Raw genomic sequence first — 27,026 nt, 5'->3', positions numbered from 1 at the left:
ATTCAGGGTTTGCTCAAAACAATGCTCACTAAATGAGTGCTTCTCACTTGAGGGAGAATCCTGTCTCCCACCAATGTCATAAAAAGCGACATTATTAAGTCTGTCATTTGCACCTCTATAACTGTCTGGTTCGGTTCTGCAACCCAACAAGAAAGACACAGATTTCAGAGGATAATTAGAACTGCAGAAAAAATAATTGCTACCAACCTGCCTTCCATTGAGGACCTGTATACTGCACGAATCAAGAAGAGGGCCATGAAAATATTTACAGATCCCTCACATCCAGGACAAAACTGTTTCAACTCCTACCCTCAAAACGACACTATAGAGCACTGCACACCAGAACAAGACACAAGAACAATTTTTTCCCGAAGGCCATCACTCTGCTAAATAAATAATTCCCTCAACACTGTCAAACTATTTACTAAATCTGCACTACTATTAATCTTCTCATCGTTCCCATCACCAATCTCTTTCCACTTATAACTGTATGACTGTAACTTTGTTGCTGGCAATCCTTATGATTTATATTGATATATTGACCATCAATTGTGTTATAAATGTTGTACCTTGATAAAGGTATCTTTTCTTTTATGTATACTGAGAGCATATGCACCAAGATAAATTCCTTGTGTGTCCAATCACACTTGGCCAATAAAAAATTCTATTCTATTCTATTTATCATCCTTTTCCCTCAAGAGCTCAAGGCAACATCCATAGTGTTCTCTTCTCCCATTTTTCAATACCACCATGACAACTCTGAGAAGTAGGCTAGGCTGAGAAAGTAGGAGTTGCCCAAAGTCACCCAGTGAGCTTCCATACTGAAGGATGGGTTTGAATTTGGGTCTTAATTTTACATCATGCAGTCAGCACACCTGTCCATCAGGAGAAAAGCTAAAGAAATATTTCCCTTTCCAAGATCTTCACATAAACCAGGACCAGGATATAATACAGCTGAACACATGAGACTGATCACATGTGAGTGATGTCAGTGCAGGGGAGGCTGGATCTTTAATTGCTCATATGTCGAGTCTGTTAGATCTGGAGTAACATACATGAAGGATTGTGGTGCTATATCAGTGTCTTTCCTCCAGAAGAATCCAAGCAGTTCACAGATCACCACAAGGGATCATATCACCTACTTCTTACTTGGCTTCTCATCTGTCCCAAGACAATATTTTGTTCTTTATATTGGAATTTGCTAACTTCAGCTATAGACAGGATAGCGACTGAGCTTTTCTTTATTGTCTGTAGCCTTTGTTGGTTTTTAGACTTACAGTATACTGTTTATTCTTTCCCTTGCCCTGTTTTGTGAATCCCAGAATAGGACCCGGGCTGGAGAAGATAGAATGGAAAATTTCTTTTTCTGAACTTCCTTCAAGTAGTATATGTTAGAATCTTCATTTTTTGGGGGTGGTGGTAAACAATTATTTCTCTCCTACATGATCTCCTAGAAAAGAGCAGTATTTTTTCAGTATTACAAACCTAAAGCTTCAATTTTTTGGATTCTGGTCTATTTCAGTCAATAAATAAGCCAAGAATCTTTTAAAATTTGGGGAAGGGGGATAGTAGGGAGGGAAGAGTGATATAGTAAACACCAAGGATGTTAATTGCACCGTGTATCACACTGCTGAAAGAGCAATGATTGCCTCAGTGGAGGAAGAGAAATGTCAATATTAGTTTTCTTTCTGTAGGTCGGCATGAGACCCTGGCATGTCTGCTGGAAGTAAGGCAGATTCACCTATCAAAGAAGAATAGATGGTTCCATTCTTATCTGTTTCTGATTTTCTGGTGCCAAGATAACTAATGCTTAGAATACAGGCTTGGCTAAGCTCTCTAAGGAAAGGGCAAATGTGATTGCGGTAAAGAGCTTAACAGAATTCTTGGGAAAACAATTTCTGTAAAAATGGTGGTTTATAAAAGCTGCTCTTATTATACTTTATGAAAGAAGAACCAATTAAAGTAATTCTAATTGTCATCTGGGGGAGGCACAAAACATGGATTATTTCAACAAGACTATTATTGTTGTTCTTAACTATTTATATTCACCATACAAATCAAATCTTCTATTATTCATTTATTATTTTCATTATATGCAGCTGTGTTATTCAGGCCAGTTAACCTGAGAGATACAATCCAGGATTCTTCGTAACAACAGGTTTTTCCCCCTGCACATTTCTACACGAGAGCGATCAATACCTACCATTGCTATGCAGAGCCTCTTGCTTTAAAATAGTTTAACCCAAAACACAAAATATCAGGTCAAACAGGTTTTGTCAGAAATTGAGGCTTTAAATTATTCAGCATGTCTGCAGGTCCATTATTCTCCTGAGACATCTTTTAACAATTTGTCTTTAAAATCATACTAGCTGCATCTGTTAAAACTAACAGAAGATTGAAGTTCCTAGAAATATTCTGTCAGAACTGCAAAACATTTGTGGTTTGAGGTTATCTCCTTTCCACCATCTTGTATTGTGCTTCTGTATAAGGAGAGTCTGTTACTTGTAGAAATTCCATGGCATCAGACACTAAGGAGACTTGGCTGCTGACATGTGGTGGAAACTAATGGGTGGAAACTAATCAAGGAGAGAAGCAACCTAGAACTAAGGAGAAATTTCCTGACAGAACAATTAATCGGTGGAACAACTTGCCTGCGGAAGTTGTAAATGCTCCAACACTGGAAATTTTTAAGAAAATGTTGGATAGCCATTTGTCTGAAATGGTGTAGGGTTTCCTGCCTGGGCAGGGGGTTGGACTAGAAGACCTCCAAGGTCCCTTCCAACTCTGATATTATTATTATGTAGCTGGGCACATGGCAGAGAAAAGGCTGTTGCTGGCAAAGTGGCCTATGAAATTGACCTGAGTTTTTAAAATGATGGGCTGGCATGGGTCTATGAAGGCTCGCCATGGCCATCTCACCACAGCCAACTTACTGTGGCTAACTCGCCATGGCCAACTTGCCACAGGACAAGAGTTACACTAATATTGAAGAAATAGTTGAATAGAATCATTAAAGAAAGGATGCCAAAGGAGGGACAAAATAAAATTTAAACGACAAAAAATAATTTTAAAAAGTTATTTTAAATAATTAAATTGAATTGTTGAATTGTCCCACAGTGAGTTGTCCCATGGTGAATCGGCCCATGGTGAGTTAACTGTGGAGAGTAAGCCACGGTGAGTTGGCTGCAGTGAATTGGCTGGCACTTGGAGTGTGGGGCTTGAAGAATGAACGTTGGGCATTTTGTTGTGAAAAACCTTTTCAGATTCCTTAAATGAGCCACCACAATATTCAGTTCAAAAGGTGCATCAGAAAATACTTCCAAAAAAAAGGGGGGGGGGGCTTCCAAGTAATGGTTTGGAGAAAAATCAGTTTAAAACTCGTATTCTAAGCAAGCCTCAGAATATTTTCAAACTCATAAGAAAGCAGGATAGGATGGGCATTTGTGTTATCATATCCAGGCTGAAAAGAGTCTGATTCATTCATCACTGTTTCAAACACACAGACAGAAGGTGAAAGGCCTGAGAATTGGTTGCCTGGTTACCGATAGGATATATTAAAGAATAAGATCCAATGGATGTCCAGCTCCAAGAGCCAGAGAGTAGGACCTTCAAGTAATTGTAATCAGGACCACAATTATTTAGCTTATTTCTGAAAATGTTTGCTCTTTTTTGCTAATTACTGCCAAGGCACTAACTTTGACAGCACAATGCCATATTAAACAAAACAAAACCAAAGAAATATGCATCATAATACTATGGAAAACAATTCTGAAAGCTTTCAGCACTTGCCTTGATTAAAGGTTTTCTAGCTATAGTGAGAAACTAAACTTTCATAACATGAAAGTAACCCCAATCTAATTCTCTGGATCGGATGTGAAGCTAATGTGAATTCAGTTTGAATGCCTAATGTGTGTCTCTGCCTTCCATCAGGCAACATGGAGTAAACAGTGCAGAAATATAAATTTAATTTGCCCCTTTGGGGCAGTGACCTAAATTGCTATATAGTATCACAAGCTGTTAATGACACAAAAATAAAGGTCACATTTGGAATTTCAGGGCTATCACTGAAGAGCAAAGTCCATGGATTTTGAAGCCCTGAAAAATAGAGGTCACTTCACTCTTCTTTATAAAAAGATGCCTCATGGATGATATGGTCATATCTGTTTAGCGAAGGTTTTCATCCAGATCAATAATAAGAAGCTGCTATAGCTGCAGAGAAATAGGAGACCATCTTCTGGCCAGATTCCTATGTCAACTGAGTACCATGGCTTGCTCAGTTCTAATTCCATGTGGTGACACCATCTTCCAATCCAGCAGGAGAGGAAGGAACCTTGAGAATTCAGGACAGAAGCAATCATCTGCATGTTTGGATCGCACATATACAGTACTTGTTTAGCTGTATAAAACAGAAATGAGGATAATGCTTTAATGTATTCTAAATAGTATCATTATTACCCATAGATTTTAGGTTTGATATATATATAAAAGAGAGCAGCTGTTTAGAGACCTTTCCTCCAGTTACACTGAAGATGTAATGATGTGTTAGGGAAAGCACGATACCAGAAGGACAAGAGTGCATGTCACTTAGACTGCACTTCAATTGCTTCACCAACTTTCCCATGGAAATCTCTCTTGAATAGCTGGTACAAATTAACTACAACATAGTTTTGTTGTGTTGTCTTGCGTTTTGCCATACATGCTTGTTGGCTGCTTTATTTCTAAAGAGTGTTTAGACTCTTTTTGATTAAAGCTTTGCAAATAATAATGGGTGCTACAATTCAAAAATTTTCTTTTTTTTCTTTTAGCAAGCATTAAAAAAATGGTCGGGGAAAGCAAATAGATAGGCTAAGAAGATTAAACAGGTAATGCTGCAAAAGGAAAAAGCAGATAGGGATAAATAGCTAGACAGGAGTAGCTTGAGGAGATGGGCAGAGTAGAAGGAAATGACTGCTATCTGTGGCCATACTCCACCCTCAAGGAGAGCAATTCCAGATGCTAAATAGCAGCGAAGTCTGTGAAAACATCCACAATATTCATCCACTCATCTGTATCTGGCAGCTAAATTACATAATTAAATATAGCTATTGTTATTAAATGCTTCGGGCTTTTCCAAAACAAATTTCCTACATGAGATTTGCCTTCCTAGAAAGTTACTATTACCTGCCTTTCAACTAAGACAACCTAAAGGCAGGACATGATACTGGTCTATCAAGAATGGTATTGTTACTAATCTGGTTTTTAGGTAGCATGAGCCTTGCCCTTCTCCATACTATGAGATAGGCTGGAAAAGTTCATGAGATAGACACTTCTCTAATAATATAGAGTAATGAGGTACAACCTTCCTTATTATAGTCTGCTTTGGGAAATATAACCTCCCATTTATACTAACTGCCTTTGAAGTTACTGACCGATGAGCTGCTTCTTGATTTTAATGTGAGTTGTTGATTCCATTTTTGCAATCAGGCTTAATTTCTACATTATTGCTGTTGTTATCTGTAAACAGCTTCATCAATTTTGAAAAACACAATACAAATACAATAAAATCTGCAATGAGAATTGCATTAATTCCCTGTACGGAATACATCTGCACAAAAGCTTATTTTAGTATCCCTGGACACAGCTGAAGAATGATAAAATGCAAAAATTATGCCAGTGCAATGGTTAAAAATATATTAAATATTAAATAGTAATATTTTACTCTTTTCGTCCCCATCCCTTATAGGTCCATATGCAATGATTCCTGGTTTGGTTTGGTTTTTTGGCAAAGGAAGGAATTGGTATCTCATTCAGGCAAAGAATGAGATACCAAGAAAATCACTTTTCATGGAGTGGTAGACGTAGACCACAGGACAGAGGCGAAAATTCAGTGACTGATGTCTCCAGAAGGAAACGTTCCCTCACAGCCCATCTATCTTACAGGCACTTCTATCAATACCCCAATTGCCCTGATCCCTTGTGCGCCAGTCATGCGCCCGTACTTCTTACACAAACCTTCTGCTTTATCTATACCTTCTGCTGGATACTTAATTACAGGCACCTTGTGTATTGAGTGCCAGGCAGAAATCTATTCATCAAGCGCCTCCTGCTGCCAGACCAAGTTATGAGCAGGAAGTGGAAGATCTATGGATTTAATTAAATCCGGCACTATCCATCCTTGCTTACAAGACAGCTGTTCATAATTCAGTTTAGGAAGCATCATCTGATGGACATTTGCTGGGATGCAGGGAGGGGCTTTCATACAAGCCTCTTCTCTTTGTGCCCAAGGACCAAAGAAGTGCCTAGAAGCTTCTGATGCTCCTAGAAAGCATTTTATTTATATATACTGCTCCCCGAGAGATATTACACATATACACTTTTGCTTTTATGCAAAGCATCAACATTTCATGTTGTTTTACAATGCCTTTTTTATTTGTGAAAGACAGTAACTAAATGCCTTTCATAGTTCAAATGCTTGATCCATCTAGTATTATTTTATGGAGCGTACTCACAGCTTCATAAGCATGCTGCCAGATTCATAGACAAGAGACTTGCAGTGATTCTAGACATGAGTTGACACAGCTTAATGTGAATTAGACTCAGCTAAAGAGTCTTAGACACATGACACAGCATGGTTAGATATTAGTCCCCGCTGCATATTAGAAAGACGTTATTAAAACAGTTGATTGCCCTTAATCAACATGAAGGTGCAGTTCCTTATCATACCCACTGTGATTTAATTCCAGCACTTTTCTCCTATCCTTCCTGCAGTTTGACAAATATGTGCCTTGGGCTTCTCAGCTTCTGATCTCAGAAATCCTCAATTTAATCCCCACACAGGAGCAGCGGTCCAACTATTTTGTACTAGGTTCCGAAGATGCTATCAGAGGTATCAAAAGAAATTGAAGACTGATTGAATGCAAGGTTCATTAAATAACTTTAGATAATGTATACCCTTCAAATTAATATTTCACCTTTGTCTTACAAAAGGAAAAGTGAAATATCTTTCCATCCCATTTTTGTTTATCCAGTTGTACTAAATGCCCATAAGGGAGTTAGTCCCATCATTTAAAGTTTGTACAAAAGACAGTCGACCACTTCTTCCCTTTCTAGAATGAACTTGTAGAAGGGCTTTTCAAAGAGGTAATGTTAGAAGGCTGACTGGAAAAAAGGCTATAGTGCAGCAGAGAAAGGAAGCCAACATTCTACAGTATTAATAAAAGAGTTGCTAAAGTTTTGAGAAAAATGACTATGAAGGAAAAAGTTCAGGAAAAATTTATTCAATTAATTTATCTAGAAGATTTCTATTCCACCTTGAGGCCTCTCTTGCAATTTACATATTCTATAAAGAGCAGCATTACGAAATAGTAATAAAAACACAGCGGTTACACAATTAAAATGATAAAAGATCAGAGAAAAATAAACTAACAAAATCAAACCATAATAAAACCAGCAAAACAACAAAATTAATCAAACTGACTAACAGTTTCAGAAAGTAACAAAATATAATGTAATTTGGAAAAAAAAACCCACAATATTTAGTCAACAAAGTTTGAGCACATAGGACAGGCTTTACATGATGCATAAAAATAATAAATCCAATAAAATTGAAAGATAATCCTTAGATTGCTAAACAAAGTTCAGAGTTTTTATGCCTTCTCTAATTGTCTGATAGAAGATCTAGAGGCAAAGCTGCCCTTCTGCCTAAGAAAAGGTATCCTTATTTGTATTTCTCTGGGATTTCTTCTATCCTGTGCTGATCAACATTTCTTAACACTAATTATACTGAAAAGATGATCCTCTCACCTATCAAAATGATGCTATATGCCACAAAATTGGCATACAAGGGTTCAATACAAGGGGGAAAAATCAGAATACAAGGTCTTTTAGGCAGTACATACAGTTGGCCCCTCACTTTTTTTGCATACTGTCCTCATTAACCACAAACACTGCAATCCTATTTATTCATATGCAGGGGGAATTGGTTTTCTAGGGCTTCAGAGAATCTTTACCTGTATAGAGTGAGATGTAAGGGGAATCAATGACTTCAAACTTGAAGCTGGGAAGGAAAATTCGCCACTGAAAGAAACAGGAAAAATCCTTCAATTTGCATGCATTTATATTCATAAGTAATAAGGTTTACTGCTGAAACTACAGATTATATCACATAAATATAATACATAAAATATAATGCAAACATGATCAGTTGTGAATAAAATTGATTGAATACAATTGTAGCAAATGTAAATATCTATCCAAACTTACAACATTAATGTTGTTAAGAGTCACCAATTTTAAAACTGCAGCTTTCCCAGGGATCTAGCTAATTTATATATTTTTTCAAGCCAACAACAAAATAAGATTGACTAAGGTAAAGGTAAAGGTTCCCCTCTTACATACATGCTAGTCGTTGCCGACTCTAGGGGGCGGTGCTCATCTCCGTTTCAAAGCCGAAGAGCCAGCACTGTCTGAAGACATCTCTGTGGTCATGTGGCTGGCATGACTCAACGCCAAAGGTGCAGGGAACACTGTTACCTTCCCACCAAAGGTGGTCCCTATTTTTTCTACTTGCATTTTTATGTGCTTTCGAAACTGCTAGGTTGGCAGAAGCTGGGACAAGTAACGGGAGCTCACCCCGTTACACGGCAGCACTAGGGATTCGAACCGCTGAGCTGCCAACCTTTCGATCTACAAGCTCAACGTTCTAGCCCCTGAGCCACCGCGTCCCTAAGATCAACTACTTAGTAACTAATGTAAGGGAACACACACACACACACACAAATGTATATATTGCACTTTAGAACTCATCATCTGATCCAATGTTTGTCTGCATGGTACCATATTATGAATGGGATAGCAGATATTATAATGGCTGCAATTCTTCACTAAAAACAAGTGCAAATCCTATTTCACATGAGCTTTATGGAATTTTACTTCAAGATGCATTGAGGGTATTATATGAAAACAAAGCATCTTCCTTAATAAAAGACTTATAAGTTTGAGTAAATACTATGACTAGAATCTATTTTGTTTGCATTGAGAAGATCAAACTTGACCATTGGCATAAATCTACATCTGCAGAGCCAAACATGGTTCTTCTTCCTACCCCCAAATTTAAGGGTTTTTTAAAGAGAGAAATAATCCAAGCATTCTAGGAAAAGGCAACATTATTCTCTTGGGTGATGTCTCAGTGCTTTTTGACTTGCACTCAAATCCTTTATTCTTCTGTTGAATGTATTATTATTTCCTTTCAAAGAATGTAAGCTAAGTGTTTCTATAAATGTACTAAAAAAATAATTGCTTCCCATCTTCTTCCTGTCATATGAACTCATCTTTTGTATTTCAAAATGCAAATATTACATATGGTATTCTAAATAGCAATGCGAATATTAATATTGGGAAGTAGATAGGACAGCCATCTACAATCTTATGGTTTCAATGTTATTCGTTCACTTTTTTAAAACAAAGCAAATGACAAACAATCACAAAACTGCTCTGGATATGGAAAATGGTTTCCGAATACCACTGCCTTTAGGGAAAGGGCAGCATCATTTCAACAAAATTTCGTCTCCCTCTAGGGAATACCTTAAAATAATATGTATCCGAGAATCCTCTAAATAGAGTTCATACATGAGAAATAGAACCTGGATTATTCAGAGAACTGGTATTGAAGGTCACTGATAATATTCCTAGAGCTGTCCTGTTTGTGATGCTTCCATTTGAAATATCTGAACACAAAGCAGTTCCAGTTACTTTGATTTCTCACTAAAAAAAAATCTATTTCCCTTTCCTGCTCTTATAGGTTCAATATTTCATGTTGCTATGTTTAATCCTGGGAGGGCACCTTGTGAATAATTGACAAGCATTTGGACACTGTGGAAAAATATCAAAAGCATTAATGTGCCTGGGTTTATCTGCTTGTTTTATATACTTGCTTTTAGATAGGGCATATGCTGTTCATGTGTCAAATTTAACGTTGACCCAGGCAAGTCACCTCACAATAGTTTTACAGGCCCAGGTGCTTTTCAGCTCTTGGAGCAGCCAAAGGATGGTATATATGATATTAAACCAAAGATAAACTCATGGAGCATCTTCCCCATTGGCTGGTCTCTGGATGTTACACCTCCCAGGATGATCCAAAATCCTTTGAGAAAGACTTCACAGTAGGTACAGGCAATCCCTGGGAGGGAAAAGCATTTACACTGAGTGGCTATTCTTCCTTTTAATTTAGAAATGGAGCCTCTTTTTAAAAAGACTAATATTTCACCTTCAGCAGCCTGTGGTGCAGAGAAGTCTTATACAAAAGGAATACAGCTAGACTAAGAGGCAAGAAAATGAGCCTGTTTTTTTTTTTGAGACATTTTATCTTGCGAATAAAAGTGTTTAAGAAATTAGCAGCTAGGAACTCTTTCTCACTCTCTCCATTTTCCCCAGAGAAGACTGCAATTAATTTGAAGTGGTGGGGGGGAACCCTTCCCGATCTCCATTACAAGCATGAGAAGATGGGACTTATCTCTTTCTCCCTTATTCTCTGTTTTACTATAGGCCCAATTAAGGGAGTTAAGGGAAAAAGAAATACTTCCTTATGCTTGTCTGATCCGATAAACATTGATCTGATAAACATGGACAGGTTGTTTTTCAACTCACATCTCTGATCGCCTGCGTTAATGAAAGTCCAGTTAATATTCTGCCAGAAATGCTTTTGGGGCTAGGGCAGTTTTGTACGATATAAATATGTATTCAATGACAGTATTTTGAGTCAATAACCCAAAAGCTGGTAGTCAGAGTTATTGCTATTATTTTTTAAAGCTGTTTGATTTTCTTGATGGCTTGTTGTACCTGATGGGAAAAATAATCTGTAGGGATTTACTTACACCCACTTCCACATGGTCTGATCCACGGTCATCCTGCTTATGGAGGAGCTCAAAGTAGTAGCGCCTGGAGGAAAGGACACTAGGTGGGGAAGAGAAAAAAAGGGAAAGAGGTTATAGCCTCAGCTTTACAGGACCTGAAGGAATTCTCCTTGGTAGCACAGAGTAGAGACTGAAGAAGTGTGGGAAGGAACCGATGAAGCTAATGAAATAAGTTGCCATTGACCCTGTTTCATAAGGACTGTCCAACAAGAGGCCTTGTGTGTTCCCAGGAATAGAGAAAGAATAGGAGTCCTATTGGCTATACACTTCAGTCTCTCTTTACACAGAGGTACTGAATAGTGTTGTGATCCAGGCCCAAGTAGGTTGTAGGAAACTCAGTCAGCGTAAAAACAACAAACTTTATTAGAACAGCTGAGAATTAACTCATTCTCAGCATAGTCCAAACTAAATCAAAGCAAATTCTTCTCAACACAATTCCTCAGTCTTATCAGCAACTTTGGTCTTAATTAGGCAAACTGCCAAAGGCCTTTCTTGGCAAAAGTTCAGAAGACGCCGATAAGAAACAAATGCAGCAAGACAAAGCTATCAATGTTGTTTTCTGGCAAAGAGCCCAAACGCCATTGCTGGTCGTTTAAGCCTTATGGGAGGGGCCAATCATCTCTTGGCCCTACTCCCGAGTCATCCTCTTTGCTTTAGCTACTCTTGCCTTCTGGTAGCTCTTCCCTTGTGTGCATTAGGAGCAGGCTCCTCCTGTTCCTTTGCCTCACTACTGTCAGCCTCTGGAGGTTCTGGAGTCTGCACATTACTCCCCGATGGCCCTGGCCCCACCTATGCCTACGACGCAGAGCCGTCATCCCAGCCTCCAGGACTGGCCCATGTCCTTTCTCAGTCTCATCGCTGTCTGACTCCTTTGCCAGCTCTGCAGGCTGCTGGCGGACCACAACAAACAGACAGTATCATTACAGGAATAATGAATAATACCACAGCTCCCTACAGGTTAATAGGGAAGAGCTCAAAGGGTCATTCCCCTTTTCTTAAATGTAAAGTACATCCATGTTTTCTATTTTCAGAGAAAAATGCTGTAATTCATCAACTTGCATAAGCTTGTCATAACTATTTGTATTTTCATGGGTTTAGGAATAGTGGATGCAGCAAAAGATAAAGATAAGAGGTAGTAGCGCAAAGATTAAGTGTATCAGTTGGGATCTAAATGACAATGGTTTTATCTCAGCCCTAAACTTAGCAAATGTCCTTTTGACAACCCCCAATTTCCAGCCTCAGAGTTTTTTTTATCCCTATAATTTAATTTATAAGGCCTGCCTTGAAGGGTTATTGTAGAAATATTGGGAATGCTTGAAATGGGCTGAATAAATGCTAAAGATTAAATAGCAATATTTGCTCACATGCCTGCTCTCTTATGTGCAGAAACATATAACCTTTAAAGATTGCAGAGGCATCCAACACTGAAGATTGAGTGAGCTTTAAAAGAAAAGTTTATCTCCCTACCACATATTCCAGCAGTGTATTATCATGGAATCTAACACAATCCTTACTGACACTATTACCATGTTTCCCCAAAAATAAGACCTTATAATTTTTTGATAATTTTTTTGGGGACCAAAAGACCCATTAGGTCTTATTTTTGTGGATGTCTTATTTTGTGCCCACCAACCCGCCTGCCTGCTTCCTCCCACCATCTGCTTGCCCACGGCTTACAGGGCTTCCCAGGGCTTCCCAGGGCAGAGGCACTTTTCACCTGGCAGCAGGAAAGGAGGAGGGTCAAGAGAAAGAATGAGGCCGAGACATAAATACTTTGCTTAGTCATTGATCATATGTTGAAAACTTTGCCTATTTGTGGTTCAATTTTAATGTAGGTTGTTGGCTGCCCAGTGTCACCATGCGGCAAAATGGGTAGCAAATCAACAAACAAACAAATAATAAAATGCAATCATGACAAATAAAATTGGATTTTATTCATTCATTCAGAAGAGAAGTTTTGACCCAAACCCTGTATGTATTTCCAAATCACATATGTATAACTTTGACCATAGCTTTTAAATGTCAAATACAATGCAGTACTGAAGTATCTATGGAAAAACTTCAAGCATTCAGAAAGCTATCTTTGCTATGAAGGAGATGAAGCATTGAAGAAATAAAAAGAAGAATTAGAACAAAAGCAAAGAGGATGCTGTCAGTAATTCCAGCTATAATAGATGACCGCCCCCAGCTGACACAGGGGAGATAGATGAGCTGCAGCTACAGCAGAGATCCTGCCATGGTATCACTGCTGCCTGTCAGTTCTGATTGGTGAGAGCAGAAGACTCCTAAAATCCTCCTTGCTGGCTTGGTGCACTGCATGTTGCTGCTGCTGCCATGGAAACCATATCCATCTTCCATCCAGGGAGCCAGAAGACTGCTTTGAACTAGCTAAGAAACTCAATCAATACAGTGTGTTATTCATTTTAATAACAATAAAAACTCTCTGGAGTTCAATGAAGTTTGATAATTTTGTAAGTTAGGGATTCTTAAGCCCTGGGAAGAAAACAAGAAGTCTCTCCATGGAAAAACAAGGCCCAGCCTCCCAAAATATAAGATGGAGAGCTACTAACTTTAGCTGAGACTTGCTAACTGAGCTGTGGCACTATCGTTGCAGAAATGGACATTTTTCTAATAGCAACAACATTGGGCTACCCAGAACTTGCTCAGAACAGGGGCCTTATAGGTAGTTTACTTCAAAGACCACAGGAAGCCATGATATAACAGACTTCAAAGAGCTGGCCAAATGTGCCACAATCAACTTAGAGAAGCCATATTTGATCCCTGGTATTTTCATTCTAAATAACAGGGTTCAGATGCTCAGAAAATAGTTGGCTGATAACTCTTTACATTTATACTTTACATTTACGTTTATACTTCTTCAGAAACATTCCACCCCTGCAAAAAACAACAACACAAAAAAACAAACCAACAACCCCAGAAAAAAACAAAATGGTCACCATTTCTTTACTTCAGCAAGTGTTTGTCTGAATTATATCATTTGAAAGACAAGTACTTCTGGAAACATAGTTCAAACTAGCACTTCTGAAACTTTAATTGCCTAAGGAAAGTAAATAAGGGTACCAAAAAACTTTGGTCTTGAAAAGATAAATGGGAAGGAATTGATCAACCACTAGTTTATACAGATGCTTAAATAAATTTAAAGTTCCTTTTCCTTATCAGACTAATTCTACAAAAGGGCCTAATGAATCTTCTTTGAAAAACTGGTTTCCAGTTGAGACTCAAACTCTCTTCTGATATTTTTGTTCTCTAATCCCTTTGTTTCACTTCCCATAGTGATTCATCAGTTTTTAATTAATTCTTTACCACTCCAAAAGTAACATGAATCCTTTTTCCAAATAATTATCTATGAAGCAGGGAGATCACCTTAGGTGCACTGAATGGAGGCAGATACCTTTTGACAAGGAGATTCACGGAGAGTGAGAACTCTAGAAAAACACTTAGGGTCCATGGATGAATTGTCTTCTCTATGGAAGTGCTCCCATTGTCTATAATTCTTCCTCATTGTTAAATCATACATTCAAGGCCATCTTTCTTTTTATAAACACAGTGCATTATACTGCTTTTTGACTGAAATGCTCTATAGAAAACCCTTTTCTTATTTTGGTTAAGCTCTGATTTTTTTCCCTTTTAAATGCCCTAAATAGCCTGTCTCTGTTGCCAGGTTATCCTTGGATTTTCTGTTTACATCAAGCTTAGATTCTTTGTTCTTATCCTTTTTCCTTTACATGATCACAGGGCTATTCAAGGAAGAAGTAGGTACAAAGGCTTTCCTTTTCAAAGGCTTTCCTTTACCATGCTGTGGTAAGCACGTTGGGCATTAAACATTAAGAAAAAAGAAGAAGAGAGTGACTTCTGGGTTTTTTCATAAAGTTTAGAAAGTAAATCTCCATCTGCCCTTGGTCTGAGGAGAAGAATTTTCATACAGATTTTTTTATTAAAAGTTGGAATGACCTGCATCGAACTGTATCCCTCAATGTGGGCAATGATGACACTACATTTACCTCTCCTGGTTCATTAATACCCAGTTAAGGTTTTTAGATAGAAGCTCAGACGGGCCATAAAACGTAACAGATTTAACAGATATAGCATATGTTCAATACAGGAATCCACTAATGAAGCATCCCTGACAGGTGACCATCCAGCACCCACTTAAACATCTCCAATAGAGGAGAATTCATTCTATGAGACTCTCTGATTCTGAAAAGCTCTTATACCAACATCTACCTTCCTGTAATTTAAAACCATCATTGCTTATCCTATCTTCTGGATCAAAAATTGTTCAAACTAAAGGAGAGCTTCTCTGTGAAGATAGAGTATTTTGGAAAGAAAAAAAGAAAAAAAGAAAGAAAGAAAGAAAGAAAGAAAGAGAAAAGAAAAGAAAAGAAAAGAAAAGATGTGATCCTGGAGTTTTCTCCAAGCCAGAAGTTATTTACATTACAGATTACAGATCATAGGGTAAGCTACTAGTGAAAGCATGGAATATGCATTTGGTTTTTTAAAAACAAATAAGGGTAGTGCAATACTTTAAGAACAGTTGCAACCACTGCGCGTGGGCACAATGCAAACCAGTAGTAAAGATAAGTAGAACCCACCCCTGGCATATATGTGTTGTATGTGTGTATGCTGATACATACAAGCAGGGCATGTAAACTAGCAATGTCAAGTCCTGCTCATCACAGCTGTACTTCAATTGAACAAGGATAAAAAGCTCCTCTAATTTCCCCTGAGAATTCCTGGAGCTAAACAGATTTCTTGCTATCAAAGCTGGCTAGTCTCCAATCAACTGTTTCATTGAACTGGGTATGGCAAATAAGTCCCAACAATCTTCACTCCGACTAATGATGCCCACCGTTCCCTTCCACTTTTTTCCATTGGCTTTTAATTAGATTACCATAGTACTTTGTCCCAAGCTAATCATCTGCAAAGCAATCTGCAGCAGATTGAAAACACTAGCCACAGGAGAAATGTTGTATAGCTCGTGCATATCCCTTGGTCAACCAATGCCAAATGTTCAAAAGTTAGTTCACTAAGCACTTATTGAGTACAAAGAGAATATATATATATATTTATTTAAAGTTAGAATCAGTTTCCAGAAAAATGAAAAAACACTGAACCAAAATATAACAAGCTCTCTTTGTAAAAAGTTTTATTTTCATTTTCCAACAACCTATTCAATATACAGTCTCTTATTCAACATTAATCATTAATTTTCATTTGTTACTTATTCGGGCCTGCCCAGCTACCACTTCCTTCCTTAACAAACCTTTCCTCCTCCCTTCTCTACTTTCTTCTACTTTCTTCATCCTTCCTCTGCTTCGCTTTTCTACATCCTCTCCTCCTTCCCTACTCTTCTCTTCCACCCTTTCTAACCCTCTCTCTTTCCCCTTTCTTCTTCCTCTCCTTTCCCCCTTTTCTACCTCTCTCTTTCCTACCTACTTTCTTCCTTCACTCACTCCTCTCCCTTTCCATTCCCTTCTGAAATGGCAGCTGAGCAGCCCCGCTTTCATTTCAAAATATTTCTTGAAATAGAAATATAACAAGCTCTCAAGTAATGGATTGTATCAAATCAAATCATTTCCAGGAACAGAAATAAGGAATCATTAATCCTTAAGAGTTATGGTGGTGCAGTGGTTACAATGTAGTATTGTAGGCTAACTTTGCCCATTGTCAAGAGCTCGATCCTGATCGGCTCAAGGTTGATTCAGTCTTCCATTCTTCCGAGGTCGGTAAAATGACGACCCAGATTTTTGGTGGCAGATGCTGAGTCTGTAAACCACTTAGAGAGGGCTGTAAAAGCACTATGAAGCGCTATATAAGTCTAAGTGCTGTTGCTCTCTCAGCCTCTCCAAGGAGGAGTTCCTAATGATGGGCTACGAACATGTACTTAATGTATCATAAGTACTTAAGTATCAGGATATGTCTGCTTTACCTAAGAATGTTTTCTTAGGTAAAGAACATACAGTGAGATGGATGAGTAATGATGGAAAAGCTTTAAATTCTTTGCCAACTTGCTCCTGACTTTGCTTTATAGCAGGGGTGTCCAAACTTGGTCCCTTTAAGACTTTTGGACTTCAACTCCCAGAGTTCCTCAGCCCGCTATGCTTGCTGAGGGACTCTGGGAGTTAGTCCAAAAGTCTTAATATTCAGAGAAAATCTAACAAAGGCATTTTTTTTTTAGTTCTTTCAAGAAAATTCATGAGCAAATACTTTAGTTCATGGGTTGGGGTTAAGCTCTGTTCATTCCTGTTTCTCATGGGATTTGAGAACACCCAAGAACACATACCTGGGATGTTTTCAAGAATGAGACACATGGGAATGGGAAAACAAATTCATTCAAAAAAAATAAGGTTTGACTGACCCAAATTCCAGAGCAAGAGAGATTTCCTATTTCTGGTGAAATTTTGGGCAAGGGGTTCAGGGAACTTTAAATCCATAGCTTTTTGGAGTTAAAATAATGAATTACTCTCAGTCTCACTATGTCTCCAACAGAGACGTTGAGGTAAAATATATATTGGCCTTTGTTTCTTGATCTGAGTGCTTTGATTGTTAACTGACACAAGTACATGCTGTATCTTAATATTCCTCCCTGCATGAATCAGTGTTAGATCATTGAAAGATACAAATTTTAAAAATTCCACTGAAGTACCAGCATGATGGTATTGCTGCTGGAAAATGTCCATCGTGCCAGTAGTCAGCTTCATCTCAGCTCCTCTATTCTTTAGGCATGTGTTTGTCCATTCATATTCTGTTCCTCCATTTGAATGACTGTCCTTATCACTCTCCTCTAGCAACAGAGAAAACAACAAAATACCTTATCCCACCAGACTTGAAATCCTAGGCTTAGAAAACTTGGAACTCCGTCGCCTATGACAAGACCTAAGTTTAACTCACAGAATCATCTATTGTAATGTCCTTCCTGTTAAAGACTACTTCAGCTTCAATTGCAATAATACTAGAGCAACCAATAGATTTAAACTTAATGTCAACCGCTTTAATCTAGATTGCAGAAAATATGACTTCTGTAACAGAATCATCAGTGCTTAGAATACTTTACCTGACTCTATGGTCTCTTCCCATAATCCTAAAATCTTCAACCAAAAACTGTCTACTATTGACCTCACCCCATTCCTAAGGGGCGTGCATAAGCGCACAAAACGTGCCTACCGTTCCTGTCCTATTGTTTTTCTTTTCTTCTTCCTATATACATATATGCTTATACCTCCTTATATTTACCCATATATGTGTTTATATATTATATAATCTTTTTGTATGATACCTACATATATTGTTATGACAAAACAATATACCTACATATATTGTTATGACAAAATAAATAAATAAATAAATCTTCATTATTACTTTGGAATGGTCAGTGTCTTGACCCTGGCGAGGAAACTCTGAAAGACCCCACTTCACCTCCAGTCTGATGATACAGCATAGGCTGCATACAGAGGAAAAGGAGGCTATGCAAAGAAAAGAGAGAGAGAAAAAGACAAATATATATTGGGGGTGAGGGGGAAATGAAACTAGTGCATAGGCTGTGACTTCCAGGAGAAAAAAGCTTGTAACCTTCACAGAGATCTATTTAAACATTACTTTCACACCGTTACAACTGAGAGCATATGCACCAAGACAAATTCCTTGTGTGTCCAATCACACTTGGCCAATAAAAAATTATATTCTATTCTATTCTATGTGCAAAACAATCCCTTACTCACTGCATGGAAAGGACAAAGGAGTTTATTTGTGTTAAAAGAGCATAAACTCACAATGTCATGAATGGACATTAGGAGGACTCTCCTTGCAAAAAAACAAAGCAAAACACGCACACACATTTTACCTTCCCCCGCCCAGCAACTTGTGAGATACAATGGGTTGAAAGAAAGTGACTTCCCCAAAGACAGTAGTGAATTTCCATGACTGAGGATCAATTTGAATCTTAAGTTCTAGCCTCTGCATCACACTGGGTTACAACTGCAGCCATTTTACCATATATGAAAATAATGTATTGGCAGGAGACATGGTAAACTCTGCCATGAGAAGAACTAGAAAATAAGTTCTGTGTCCAGAACTAGAACTAATGACTGAAGATTCCAAAAAGATGTCGATTGAACATTATTAGGAGACGCTTCCTAAAGATAACAGCTGTTTTATAGTAGAAAGAGCTACCTTGGGCAGTTACAGATTTCCTTCACAGGATGCACTGTATTGAAATAGAGAAAAGGTTGTCATTTCAAAGAGATTCTGCAGCTCCAGTACTGAAAATTCTTTACGAATCGGAACAGATGCCTTCTAAGGACACCCACTTACTCAAATGGCCTGTGTTTTTCTGTTGACAGGATACAAAACAATTTTGTGTATAAGGGAAACACCTCTTCAGCAAAATGCCAAGAGAGGTCCAGCTTGACAATGAACTGATGGAGCAAAAGAAGATGCGGCCATAAGAGAGTTGCCAGCTTCACTGAAAGAAGAATAAAAACAATGGGAATGAAGCTGTCAGACTTCTAATTTGACAGAAAGTAGCTTAACTTCAAAGTGACTGGCCTTAGTGTAAAACAGGGATAAAGGAGAAGACAGTAAAGGAAATGGAGAAGATACAGAACAGATAATAAGAAAAGAGAAAAGGCTAATGGAAAATTAAGTTTAATTGCCATTTTAAGCAACTTTGACAGACAACCTGGGTTTGCACAGCCTAAAATGAGGATGAGCAGTTTATGGTTCAATGTTTGTTGAAGTTTAGGTACAATCTTAGCACACCATGTAAGCAAGACTATCATGTTAAGTTGTGGTGTGATTTATTTGACTGGAACTACAATATTATGAGAACATAGAAAATTGCTTTGTGAACTTGGATTAAAACTGGCCTTGGGTCAAGAAAGTTGGGTCTAAAGCTAACCATCTATAGCCAGTGAAATCAACTGACCTAACTCAATTTTTAAAAAATTATATGAAGAATGGTTGCAGGAATTCGGTATGTCTAGTTTAATAAAAAGAAGGACTAGGGGAGACATGATAGCAGTGTTCCAATATCTCACAAAGAAGAGGGAGTCAAACTATTTTCCAAAGCACCTGAGGGTAGAACAAGAAGCAATGGGTGGAAACTGATCAAGGAGAGAAGCAACTTAGAACTAAGGAGAAATTTCCTGACAGTTAGAACAATTAATCAGTGGAACAACTTGCCTGCAGAAGTTGTGAATGCTCCAACACTGGAAATTTTTAAGAAAATTTTGGATAGTCATTTGTCTGAAATGGTGTAGTGTTTCCTGCCTGGGCAGGGGGTTGGACTATAAGACCTCCAAGGTCCCTTCCAACTCTGTTATTATGTTATGTTATGTTATGTTAAAATAAAAAGACCTGCAAATAGAATGACTATAGCAAAATAAAGCAAAGATAGTATCAATAGTGATAGGTGTCTTGGGTGCAATCCTAAAACATCTGGAACACCACTTAAACATCATCAGCATTTAAACAACATAAAAAATGCCAAATCCAGTCTAAACATCTGGCTGATTGTGTGACTAACCATAATAATAATAGTAATATAAAAATAGTACTTTAGTTGTTTCCTGTTAGCAAAACAAACAATAGAAACCAGGTCAGTTGCTAGTCTGCTTTCAGCTGGCAATTGGCAATTATCAGCAAAAAAGCACTAGGCTGGTTAACTGGCAAGGAAGGAGAAAGATGTGGTTTCATAGCATTAAGTAAGCCCAGTGCTATTACTGAGCAAACCCTGCTCCATAGTGCGGTCATAACACAGGTATGAAAGTAAAGGGCTGCCATAACTAATCCCGCTTTGCTTGCCTCGATATATTTTCATAAGCTGTTATTCAGCAGCCTGTTTCTTCTAAACAGTCAGCCATCCTTAATACCCAATATGTCACTTCTAAATGTGGAATCACATGGTGCGTGACCACCTGATATTTGTGAATTCGTAAGCTCTTTGAGGTGCTTTGAGGGAAAGCACCTCAGAGGGAGACCACAGCTGTGATATAAGGATATCTGCAAGAGGGACCTAAAGGCCCTGGGAATGGACATTAACAACTGGGAAACATCGACCTCCAATCGTTCAGCTTGGGGGCTAAAGACGCAGCACAGCCTTCTCCAATTCGAAGAGACATTTGTTCAGCAGGCTGAGGCAAAGAGGCAGTCCTGGAACCAGCGAAATCTGGGGGCTGGGCAGCGGACAGAATGTATCTGCCCTCAGTGTGGAAGGGATTGCCACTCTCGAATTGGCCTTTTTAGCCACACTAGACGTTGCTTTAAGATCTCTATCTAAAGTATGATACCATAGTCTTTTGAGACTGAAGGATGCCAATGATGAAGCTCTTTGAAAAAAACCAAGCTCACTCCTACTTCAACCACACCTCCAATGTGGAGGTCATTATTCTACCTGGTCAGTAACAGTAACAGAGTTGGAAGGGACCTTGGAGGTCATCTAGTCCAACTCCCTGCTCACACAGGAGACCTGTACTAGGGATTTGAACCGCCAAACTGCCGACCTTCCTGATTAACAAGCTCAGTGTCTTAGCCAGGCAAGAAGTTCAGAGCAACTCTTTTTGGGCAAGGGCTTCAACTGGTCAGTTCTGTCCATCTCATGGATCTAATGCAAAACTGAAGCAGATTATACCAATTCTGATATAATATACTGAAATACACATGAAGCCTTTCTGCAATATGCTCTTTGCATGACTTGTTGGGAAGAGTCCTTTGAACAGACTCCTTTAGAGCCTTTAAGCTTCAGTTCCTAGAGGCTTGAGCAGGGGACTGTGAGAAAATTGGGAAATTCAGATGAGTGGTTGAAGAAAGAGAACAAGAGTCTCTGCTGGGTTGAATCTGTTCTGGAGATCCCAATGCTCCCCATAGAAAATATTCCCATTAGCAACAGGAACTGAAACAGAGTGCTCTGTGGCTGGCCTGGGACTTATCAATTCAAAAGTTCAACTTACCTTTGTTAAATGATTTCAGATTGAGCCCATGGATTGTGCACTCTTGAGGCTACAGTAATCTCTACTTCCACTGATTTTAGTGGAGAGAATGAAAGCAAAAACAAACCAGCCTGAAGAAAAATGAAAAGCCATTCTTCCACTTCATGACTTGGCTGCTCTCCTTTGTCAGTTTCGAAAGAAGTGAATTAATTCTTAGGATCAGTCTATCCCTCAAAATGAAAAATGGAAGGACATGGCGGAAGCACCTACCGGATTGGCTTCGAGACTTGAGAGCTAAATTTTGTGAATTCTCCTGGAGCAGTCCACTCAGAGCCCAGCTAAGGAGGGGGGGGGGAGAAAAGAAGAAGAAATAAAGATATTATTTCATTTTTTTGCAGAAATAAAAAGTATGGCTGTTTCCTAATAATTTCATTAGTGACAACTGATATTTTCTGCTTAAAAAAGCAGCTACTGAAGAGAAATTTGTTACTATTGCCTTCTTCCAGTATTTTGTTGTTGTTGTTGTTTTTACTTTCCAGTCTCACTTACTGAGATCTCTTGATATTCTCCTATTCAAGCACTAATCTAATTTAGCCAGGCTTGGCTTTTGCAAATACGCAAGACTGAAAAGGACTGATCAAACAAGAATGGCTTGCACCTTGTCACTTCTGTGATAATGCAAAAATAGTAAGCTTGTCCCATGGTAGGGCCTCCAATCTCTATAATAGTGAGAGTCAGTTTGGTGTAGTGGTTGAGCAGGTGGTCAAGAAATCAGGAGATTGTGAGTTCTAATCCCACTATAGGCATGAAAGCCAGCTGAACGATTTTGGGTCAATCACTCTCTCTCAACCCAATTCACCACAGAGGGTTTCTGTTGTGGGAAAAATAGGAGCAGGCAGGAGTATTAGGTATGCTTCCTGGCTTGCGGTTTATATAAAGTAATAAAAGCTGGATAAAAAAACTAAAAAATAAATAATGCCTGAGATAAAAGTAATTGTAACTTTACAACTACTTAAAAGCTACTTTTTCCTCTTCTAAAGGCGCTGTCCCAGTTTTACCCCAGAAATAGTAGTAACGGGAGCCACTCGTTGCTCCCATGTAACACCACTACTACGCAGTCTGCACTGGCTTCCTGTGATCTTTCGGGTGCACTTTAAGATTCTGGTAACCACCTTTAAAGCGCTCCATGGCTTAGGGCCCGGGTACTTACGGGACCGCCTGCTGTTACCTCATGCCTCCCACCGACCCGTACGCTCACACAGAGAGGGTCTTCTCAGGGTGCCGTCCGCCAAACAATGTCGGCTGGCGGCCCCCAGGAGTAGGGCCTTCTCTGTTGGAGCTCCTGCGCTTTGGAACGAACTTCCCCCTGGTTTACGCCAAGTGCCTGATCTTTGGACTTTTCGCCATGAGCTGAAAACGCATTTATTTATCCAAGCGGGACTGGATTAAAAGTTTTACTTAATTTTAACTGGGGTTAGTTATTAATTTTTAGGTAATGGGGTTTTATCATTTTAATTGTAATTTTAAATTTTGGACTATTTAAATAAGTTTTTTAATTAATGTTTTACCTTGTATGATATTTGTATTTTATCGGGCTGTAAACCGCCCTGAGTCCTTCGGGAGATAGGGCGGTATAAAAATTTGATTAAATAAATAAATAAATAAATAAATAAATAAATAAATAAATAAATAAATAAATAGAAATGATTTTTTAGAAAATTCACTTGTGTCTTTGTTAGCATTCCCATCTCTGCTACCTAGAGTTGGAATCATAGAAGATGGAACAGTATGGAAATTACAAGAAACCCAATACTCAGCCTGCATCCTATCCCTCTCAATCTCATTTTCCCTGCTTTGTATTTGCATTTATGGGGAGGGAATAAAAATGGTAGCTTTGTGAAAGTAACAACAAATCTGCTTTCCCAATTTCTCTTAAAGAAAATGGGGAGGGGGTGACAGAGCACTACAGCTTGTTGGCTTCAGGAGAGGAAAAATCCAAGGGGGCAGAGCAGTGGAACACCCAGACGAAAAGCTATTAAACTGCCTTTGAAGCATTTGTTATGAGGTAACTAAGCTGCAAATTAATAATCTCAGCTGGCGATAGCTTCAGAAAGTTCCACAGCGTTCTCATAACACAAGGATGTGGCATTGATCCTAGGTCTGGGTATTCCTTATATGTGAAAGGGGGCATAAATGTGCAAGTTTTGACCCTGGCCTTTGTGCATCCATTACAAATACACATTGAGAGAACTACGGCTGTTCTGGGACTTGGCCATGCAAGTTTAAAATATGACCATAAAGGAAGATTTAATTTTGTGTTGCTTTAATTTGTTAACAGAATGTCAAAAGCACAGATTATAAATCTGTTTGGTACACCCTGGGGATTTCAAAACTTCCCAGTGTTTGAGAGATAGTCTTTGAAATATAAGTGAGATAAGCAATAAAAACACATGTTCAGAGGAAGGGAAAACAGATATGAAATCTGATCAATTTCCTATGAAAACTTCTCTGTCTTGAAAGAGTGTTCCTAGCGATTGCCTACTTCCTAATGTTTTTAGAACCAAACTATTAATCATACATACAGTATTTGTATGTGTTTTTCTCCCAAGAGTTCTCTTTCTTCTTTGCTCTTTACTGACAAGCAAATTCAGAGGCTTTAATTCAGGGCTGAAAAAAATGGTGCAGGAAGTGTAGTTTAACCCTTTCACATCTTTTTCTGGCACAAAACCATTTTGCTCACATTGCTATTAAAAATAACCCAGTCCTTCCTGGCTTCTTGAAACAATTGTGAAAGTAACTAAGAGTTTTTGCAAATTCCTCTATTCCTCTCATATTCTTGGTTGGAATAAGGAATCCTAGAGAAGTAACTCCAAGCACAGGAAATTTTTGCCTGAAGTCATTTCTTTGCTTGGATCTGCCTAGCCCTAGCTGGTGTTGTCCAGATGTGTCTTTGATCTTGCTGGCTGTAAGTTGGAGAGATGCAATTCCTGAAGGCATTAGACCAGGAGTGGCTAGACTAAAGTAGCCAGGTATAATAGTTCTGTTAACTAGGGGATAAAGTAGGAACACCATTCTCATTGTGTGTAAGAATTCTGTTCAAATAAAAGACAATGCACATTTCCACCTTTAAATATTATATAGCAGGTATTACCAAATTCTCTAACTGCTCAAAATATACCCTTTAGGTTTCCAGATTTAAAAAAATCCTATCCGTGAGAAGCCAGGTTAAGGGCAGAGTTAGACAACTCTGGATTTATTTCACAGATCCAACATTTTCTTTGAAATATTTTGCTGATTCCATATAAGGTGTAACATGCCATTAGTATTTAAAATATAAGCACATCACTAATATTGAATGAGCAGTCCTTGACGCCTCTATCATAACTTTGCTGCCTCTGTCAAAGATACAGATTTTGCTGAACAGCAAAACAGCGCTACGATTGTACAAATCAAAATAGCCTAAGGAGTTGCATTAATTCTCTCTGTCCATTACATTTTTGTCTGTAAATGCACAGGAATGCACTTTTCTCAGATTCAGAAAAACCTACAGAGGGACTGTTGACAGCATGGGGGCAGAAGCACTTATTTAGCTGTTTTCAAACATTTTAAAGCTGAACAGCTGAGCTAAAACTCACAAACATTGAAGATTTCTCTGCTGAACTTATTTTGTACATTTTTAATGCTTCTTATGCTACTTTTTTCCCAAAACAGCAAAGTGTTCACAGTATGAATGGATTTTAATAGGGTGCCCAACTGCTTGGGTCACATGAAGAGAGAGATTTGACAAAAGTTGGCTGTTGGCTGTTACAGGAAAAAGAGGAAGCACAATTTGGTGCAGATTTCCATTTGTTCCCAGATATTCACCCTTGAACCTGAACTTCTGGGTGTCTGAGTAAATATCAAGTTTGTTCATAACAAGACCTTTTTCATTCATGACCTGGTAGCATATGAATGGGCAGACTCAGCATGCATCACTAAAACCTGATCAGGTGAAGAAGGCAATATAGTTCTGCTAGATATATGCCCTCCTAGATTTCAGGTCCTTCAACGGCCACTGATGATAATACCCAGTTGCATAAAATTATCCTAGGCCAGATCAGAGGTGCTAGAGAAGTCTTTGTCTTATGCTGTAAGGGACTTCATAGCTCAGACTGAATCCTCCTTTATTTCTGATCCTTTAACAGATCTGAGGAAATTACACTTCCCTTTGAAGAGGAAGATCTGTGGCTTAGGCAATTTCCTGAAAACCTTCAGGTCCTACTAGAATAAGAGATAGACACCAGGACCAGAGGAGTTCTTGTCAATCTGAAATTGGTGTGCAATTTGCAGTCTTTCCTGAGTAAAGAAACCTTACCATATGATCACACCCAACAATTAAATGACTATTATCTGGGAGTTATCTCTATCTGTAAAATTCAGTTGGTAAAAATGCAATTGCCTGGTTAGTAGGGGCCGCGGTGTGGCTCAGGCTGTAAGAAGCCTGTTATTAAACACAGCTGCCTGCAATTACTGCAGGTTCTAGTCCCACCAGGCCCAAGGTTGACTCAGCCTTCCATCCTTTATAAGGTAGGTAAAATGAGGACCCAGATTGTTGGGGGGGCAATAAGTTGACTTTGTATATAAATATACAAATAGAATGAGACTATTGCCTTACACAATGTAAGCCGCCCTGAGTCTTCGGAGAAGGGCGGAATATAAATGTAAATTAAAAAAAAAAAAGTAAGAATTGTAAAATGATGTTGTGGTAACTATTAGTTTTCCAGAGCCAATCCAATTTCCCCCCATAATCTGTAATGCCCTTTGTGACTTGGCTTTAAGTTAATTGAGGACCTGCCTCTCCTAATTGGATGCTGTCCAACCTATACATGCATGCAAGGAAGGGATGCTGAGGGTCCTGATCTCTGTCAAAGTCAAGGAGTCACAGACCCAGAAGCTGTCTTCTGGTGGCCTTAATGCTATGGAATAATTTAACTTCAAAGATCTAATTCAGATTTTCCTCCAATCTGCCGGAATTGTTTTGTTTAATCACCTTTTACAAAATAATGAGTGCTTTAGTAAACTTTTTTTTTTTTGTGACACTGGGCTCCTGCTTTATTTTTATTTGATTGGTGTTTTGGGTTATGATGATTTGGTCTAGCAGCTGGACAGAGTAATTGTTTGGGAATTTAGATGATGCTTTTACGATAGTTAA

At 38.5% G+C, this 27,026-nt stretch overlaps 1 protein-coding gene across 4 annotated transcripts in view; it reads right to left on the bottom strand.

The window, feature by feature from the left end:
- Positions 1-27,026, bottom strand: part of B4GALNT4 (beta-1,4-N-acetyl-galactosaminyltransferase 4) — a 231,899-nt gene that overhangs the window by 32,539 nt on the left and 172,334 nt on the right. For all 4 annotated transcript variants that reach the window (XM_058156264.1, XM_058156256.1, XM_058156272.1 and 1 more), the window contains exons 7-9: positions 22,106-22,173; positions 10,851-10,929; positions 7,989-8,055 (exon numbers count right to left, since the gene is read on the bottom strand). In XM_058156264.1, the coding sequence (XP_058012247.1) occupies positions 7,989-8,055; positions 10,851-10,929; positions 22,106-22,173 (214 nt within the window). The remainder of the gene's footprint in view (positions 1-7,988; positions 8,056-10,850; positions 10,930-22,105; positions 22,174-27,026) is intronic.

This window comes from Ahaetulla prasina, chromosome 1 (genome assembly GCF_028640845.1).
Source record: "Ahaetulla prasina isolate Xishuangbanna chromosome 1, ASM2864084v1, whole genome shotgun sequence".
NCBI classification, from domain to species: domain Eukaryota; kingdom Metazoa; phylum Chordata; class Lepidosauria; order Squamata; family Colubridae; genus Ahaetulla; species Ahaetulla prasina.
Note: the sequence above shows the minus strand (reverse complement) of the source record. Positions and strands in the feature narration are given on the sequence as shown.